We start from the raw sequence: 6,742 nt of genomic DNA, 5'->3' as shown, positions 1-6,742 counted from the left end.
CATTCTAAGTGTCCCGGTCAAACCGCTGCCAGTGGCATGAAAACTTTTTTTTTTTTTTTTTTTTAATAAATCATTTAAAATGATTACAGTGGCCATTTTGTTCTGCACTACACTCCCAGCATGATGTAACCTATGTAATGCTGAGAAAAGTTACACATGAAAAGAGAGAAATCAAACACAACAACCACAGGGCTCACCTAAGAAAAACTAACAATCAAAGAAATTCATATCTAATTGTCTAAACAATGCTCTCTCTCTCTCTCTCTCTCTCTCTCTCTCTCTCTCTCTCCTTTAAGTTTAGAGATGGGTTGGTCCTCCCTGTGATGTCACCTCACTCCTGTATGGGCATTCATTCCACCAGCAGTGTGCATCTCCCGTGCTTCTCCAAATCGATGCTGTTCACCAAAGCGCAAAAGCAGCATTACGCACGGCGGTGTGATCTTGGAGGAATGTCTTTACTGGTGGATTGTGAACTCTTGTTCTCCTCACCTTTGTGATATAAGTATGTTTATATTCGGAACACGGTGTGCGCGACGGGACTATCTGGAGGACCTGTGATGAAGGGTTTAATATTTGAGGAGGTACGTTTGTGCATGTGTAGTGTTTTCAGTGAGCTACACTCTGTTTGCACTGACAAGGAGTATTACGCACGACGTATCCCCGTGCGTTAGTGGCAGGCAGCTCAGCGCACCCAGTCGTTGCTGTTCTTGGGAAGTAGAAGGGTGCAAAACAACAACATGGTACGAAAGGACAAACTGGAGCCAGCATGGATTTAACCCAGTTAAATCAGTTAGTGGAAAACATTTCCAACGATGAGAACACAACGGACGCACCGCTTGCTTTGCCACACACTCAGGCAGCCACTGCGCTCATCATCCTGGTGGTTTCTGTGATCATTTCGGTGACCATTGTCGGTAATGTGTTGGTGATTGTGGCGGTGCTGACCAGCCGGGCTCTCCGTGCGCCTCAGAACCTTTTCCTGGTGTCTCTGGCATCCGCGGACATCCTGGTGGCCACGCTGGTCATCCCCTTCTCTCTCGCCAACGAGGTTATGGGCTACTGGTACTTTGGAAGCACTTGGTGCGCCTTCTATTTGGCTCTGGATGTGTTGTTCTGCACCTCATCCATCGTGCACCTGTGCGCCATCAGCCTGGACCGCTACTGGTCAGTCACAAAGGCAGTCAGCTACAACCTGAAGCGGACACCTAAGCGCATCAAGTCCATGATTGCTGTAGTGTGGTTAATATCTGCCATCATCTCTTTTCCTCCTCTTCTCATGACCAAACATGACGAACGGGAGTGTGAACTGAACGATGAGACCTGGTACATCCTCTCTTCCTGCCTGGTGTCCTTCTTCGCTCCGGGTCTCATCATGATTCTGGTTTACTGTAAGATCTATAAAGTGGCCAAGCAGCGCTCCTCCACCGTGTTCGTGGCCAAGAACGGCCTGGAGAGGCAGCCCTCTCAGTCAGAGACCTGTTTCGTCAGGAAGGACCGGTTTGAGATGGAGAGCCCCAGTAGCCAAAGCTCGGGCAGCCACCAGCAAAGGCAGGGGGAGCTGGATGACATCGACCTGGAGGAGAGCTGCTGTGCGTCGGATACTAAACCCCGCAATCATCGCTTCACCAAGCGGAGGAAGGTGGAGGGGTCGGACTGCTGCCCGCCTCAGAACTGCCGTCTCTCGTGGGCTTCGGCCCGGGCGTCGCAGCTCTACCCGCAGCAGAAGAATCCAGCTGAGCGACAACAGCTGGCCGCGGCCAACAAGACCAAAGTGGCCCAGATGCGGGAGAAGCGTTTCACCTTCGTGTTGGCGGTGGTGATGGGGGTGTTTGTGCTTTGCTGGTTCCCCTTCTTCTTCACTTACAGCCTGCATGCGATCTGCAGAGACAGCTGCTACATCCCAAGAGCACTTTTCAACCTTTTCTTTTGGATTGGCTACTGCAACAGTTCCGTGAACCCCATAATATACACTATTTTCAACAGGGATTTCAGAAAAGCCTTCAAGAAAATCGTATGCAGAACTCCTAAACGAACATAATGACTGAAAGGGACACATCTATCAACAGTGCTGGGAAACTAATAGGCCTATTAGTAGAACTCATTCTTCTTGGCAATTTCCCCTGCCCAAATCATTTCAATGTAACTGTTATCATATTGAAAAAAAAAAGATCTAGTCTTGTGTACACATTTAAATGTCTATGAATAAAATGTAAAGTGGAGCAAAACAAAAGACAAATATTGGGATGTGTTGTTGCACATCGTATGTAAGCATCAAACATGGTCATTAATTTAATCATCAGATATATTTATCCCACTTGAGATATGCGAAGTTTTAATATATAGGTCACTGTATAACAAGTTCTGCAAATCTGAACCTTTGAGAAAGAAATTCTTGCATTGGATCAATGTTTTATGTTGCAGCAAGCAACAGGAAAGAGCTACTGTAGTGAAAATGAAGTCATGTATATAACTGGATTCCAGTGCTGGCAGATGGTTCACAGTGAGCGTTTCTTGTGTTGAGATAAATAGAAGATAAATCTCCATTGTCTATAAAATATAAGCACAGGGATAAGCAAGCAAGCACTGCCTGCAGGTGTTACGGGAGGGAAAAATGAAATTAAAATCCTATAGATTAAAACAGGGTTTATCACAAGTGTAGAATGCTGCCTGGTTGGAGTGTTTGACATTATATGTCTTTCAGATATGTATATTTCTTCGCTTGCTGCAGTTAAAGCTCCAACAAGGCTCTCGGCCATTTCTTATCAGTGAACCCCCAAACTTACGTAAGAGTCTAATCTCACACCCCCACCACACCATCACACCACCTCACACCAGAACAATTGCCAAGCTGAGGCCTGCGTGTGCAAACTCTGTTGGATCAGTCTGCGTATTTCATTTCAACCTGCACAAAATTCAGCTCAATATTTTGTCAGTAAATATTTAAACCTTGTGAGATCACAATACTGCAGCACAACCTGATTTCAGTGTTATGGGACAAGAGTTTAAATCTGGGTTATGTTGTCCCGCTGATGTCTTTTTTAGATCGTGGTGCCAAATTCATTTTTCAGTCTTTGACGCAGGAAAAGTATCTGGCAAGATGATAGAAAGAAACTCAATACATATTACTGATTGCGACAGTCCTGAACATGTTAGAGGAAGGATGCTCTGAAAAAAACAAAACAAAACAAAAAAAAAAACAGACATCCTCCCTCGACCTTAAAAATAGCATCTCTGGACACAGTTATTGCAGGTGGAGCTGGACTTCCATCCTCCATCAAATCTCCTTGGTTCAATAAGATAGCTTAATATCCACAAGCCATGCCTCAAGCTGTAATCATCTGCTTTATAAAGCTGTATTATCATAGGAAAAGGCCCACAAATTATCACCCCAGCTATGCTCCAACTTTCTGCCAGTTAAGAAATTATTGACAGCACGAACAAGTCAGTAAGCTATATGGGAAAAATATAAAATATACAGTCATTTACAATGAAGACATTCCTGCAAGTTGCATACATGAATAGGAAATGTGATTATATTCAAAGCTATATTTGAGCTGCTGATTTCCATACAACTTCGGCTCACGATGCATCTGGGATATAACGCATACGTGAAATGTTGAATACATGATGAAGTTTGCATGAAAAGGCCTGCTCTTCTCTGAGACCCCCCCAAAAAACACTCTGGTTTGTGAGGAGAATTCTGACCAGCTCAATATCAGCCTATTGTGTGCATGGGGGTGCTGGGGATAAATACACTATTTATATCTCCTTAGGAATGTCTTCAAAGCTCTCCTACGGCTCACTGGTGCCTTGCCAAAGATAATCACCCTGTTTGAGTGGTGTGATGCTTGAAAGGAATTTTAAAAAAACAAAGTTTAATGAAGTGGTTTTTGTGAGGTGAGCTCATATTCATGATTGTGTTGTTGAGCTCTCATCAAGAGAAACAAGAGTGAAGGTGGTTGCATATTTCCTTCTCTCTTGACATGCGCTACCATTTTATTCATGAGCAGAGTGAGAGCGTCTGAGAGAAGTGGAGCTGGTGTGAGGAAGGAAACTTTATCTCAAAGGGATTCACAAACTCTTGAAACGAATTAAATGTCTGGCGCAAGTCGTCCTCACAAGAGGCGGTAAAATTATCTTTGTATATTTTCATCTTCAACAGGATGCAAGTGATGTTAATTGGCATATGTGCAACTTAATGGGATGTTGTTGTATGTAATTTAATTTCTCCAGAGAGCATGGTCATCTCCCTTGATGTATATTGCATTAGCCTTGGTGGAAATATTTACATGGACATTCACAGGTCATTTTCTTCCTGATAGTATACTGATTACTCTCTGATAAGACATGCAGCTCCCTTTGCAAATCTCACTTCCCAGTTCAATTATCTTTCTAATCAACTGCTCCACTGCAGTAAGAACGGAGCACAATGCTTTTAATTAGATGTAGTGTTTTCTGTTACTGACAGGCATGTCTCCCTTACACACTTCACCTATGTTACAGAGTCCAAACTAGGAGACTTAGAGCAACATGGCATGTTAAATTATCATCATTTTCTCCAAAGAAAAAAACCTTCACACACAACTAAACGCAGATCCCTCGCAATCTGTCACTATTCATTAGCTAAATGCTCTGCTAATTGCGTTTTTATTCAAGAGAAAATTGGTATTGTTTACACTCTGTTGATTTGCAATACTCTCCAGCCCGCACTTCCATCTACCAAGCCTTTTATTTATCCCAGACTGTAAACAAAGTTGGAGCCTGATTCAGGAAGAGAAGTGGAGCTGTGGCGACCCATAACCTCCCAAATCCTCCTAAAGGCTTAATGAGAGAAACAGACCAACAGGACAGAGCCAAAACATTTCCTGGAGTGGGATGCTGAAGGGAAAGCTTTATTCAAGTCCTTTTAAAGGGGAGAAAGACTGGATGGTCAGAGCCGGCTGCCAGGGCTGTTTAGGGTCAGCAGTGTAGGGAAGGCTATTTGTAGGCACAATAGTTGGAGGAGATGTGGTTATAAATGTTTCAAGATGGGTGCAGTGGAGTAAAAAAAAAAAAAAAAAAGCTGCCTCTTAGGAAAAGAGAGAGAGAGAGAGGGATGAAGAGAGCAGTCACTGGTTGTCCTCCGCTGCATTACCTTGTTTGTCAGACACAATGCAGCATCTGCAGGTAATTGCTTTTTTCAATTGTCTCTAACAAGATAAAGGTTGGAGGCGAGCAAGGCCAAAACTCACGTCAATCCCAGGAAGCTGCGCATGTGGAGAAGAAGAGCCAGTGGGTCATTAGTGTAAATCAGCTGGTGTCACGTCGAAGCGAGGGTGGGACTGAGCTCACCGTCTCCAGGCCATTCTAATATATCGCCATGCTTACCACAAGCAACCGGTGCCTGACTTGGGGCGTCAGACAATGGTCGATGGTCAGATTACTGGCCTCTGTCTTTTTGTCTCTGCTATCCAAACATGTGCAGATGTGTCTCCTCTTCATAGGGTAACAAAATCCCCATTATAAAACATTTCCTATCAAACATCAAACTCTGCTGCAGAAGGTGTTACAGTGTAGGCGAGCTGTGGTGCAAAACATTTGCATCTTTAAAGGAAAGGTAAGGTGATATTCTTTATTTTTTCAACTAATTAATCCAGTATTGTCTGTGTGGTCAAAGCCTGATATACTGTAGCTTATTCTTGTGTCAAAGACCTGCAATGTTGTCCAAAAACTATTAAAAACACATCAGTAAGCCACACTGTTGCATTGAGTGATATGTTCCTTCCTGACCATAAACTTGGGAACTGTAGATTATTTTGAGTCAATCCCACATGAACCACTCTGCTGCTTTAAATACTCCCAAATGCACCAAATCCACTACTGAAAATAGTCCCAGTTCAAAACACTATTTTGAGTAATGCTTGCAAAAACTACAATGCCCAGCTGTATTGCACACATTCATTGGGTTCTGTTTTATTTTGTTTTTTTGAATGAAAGTATTTTCATGGCCTGTTTTAAAGATGCCTTCAGTAGGAAGAGAAGGTCTTGGGGTTAAGAGCCACAGACAGACTGAGTATTGAGATAGTGATGAGAGACGTACTAACAAATTGTTAATCTTTAATCTTGTCATATGATTCGTTGTGAATAATTAAGAAAAAATATAATAAACCTTATCCTTTACTTTAACAAATAACACAATCCATATGAAATGAATGTGACTGAAACAAAATTTCTCATTTGTTATATATATATATATAAGACACTTTCAAACAGAAGTATGCTTTTATCTCCTTCTGTTCTTCAAACATGAAGAAGCATGATTAATGATTTGTAGAGTGTTGGAAAACTTTCAGTCCCTAAAGGCGCAACACGAATACTTAATCTATGGATTTATCTCCTCTCTTGTTCTGCTGCCTTGTTCTTTGTTATCCTGCATTAGGTTCACTAATAGCTATGAAAGTAAACAAAGGATATTCACAGAGAAGTCAGAATGAACAATGCGCCTCTGTCTCTCTGACTCACTATCATTTTTTTGTATATTTGTTTGAAAATATTATGCTTCTACTTCATACCTAAATCTTTGCAGTTTCAAATAATTCATATTCATCCACTGCCGCTCTCCATGTGTGAGTTTACATACACCAATGCCTCTAACCACAGAAAATAGGTGTTATTATACTGTACAGATGGACAATGAGGTTCTTGTATTTCCTCAGCATTGTAATGCTTTTGTTTGTCTTTAGACACCAATGGGAGACATTGT

The 6,742-nt window shown here is 42.3% G+C and overlaps 1 protein-coding gene across 1 annotated transcript; it reads left to right on the top strand.

Moving 5' to 3' along the window:
- The first annotated feature begins 306 nt into the window (after positions 1-306).
- Positions 307-5,735, top strand: adra2db (adrenergic, alpha-2D-, receptor b). Its single transcript, XM_023396077.2, has one exon. It carries the CDS (start codon positions 767-769, stop codon positions 2,036-2,038), a length of 1,272 nt encoding a protein of 423 aa, XP_023251845.1. The 5' UTR covers positions 307-766; the 3' UTR covers positions 2,039-5,735.
- The last annotated feature ends 1,007 nt before the right edge of the window (positions 5,736-6,742 follow it).

The sequence above is a fragment of the Seriola lalandi genome, unplaced genomic scaffold, assembly GCF_002814215.2.
Source record: "Seriola lalandi dorsalis isolate HSWRI2012SDOR001 ecotype SW California unplaced genomic scaffold, Sedor1 jcf7180002054973, whole genome shotgun sequence".
In the NCBI taxonomy this organism is placed as follows: Eukaryota; Metazoa; Chordata; class Actinopteri; order Carangiformes; family Carangidae; genus Seriola; species Seriola lalandi.
This window is presented reverse-complemented; position numbering and strand designations above follow the sequence as displayed.

What these genes read in the sequence shown, in the direction of transcription:
- adra2db (XM_023396077.2), top strand. Translation starts at nt 767, where the DNA reads ATGGATTTAACCCAGTTAAATCAGTTAGTGGAAAACATTTCCAACGAT.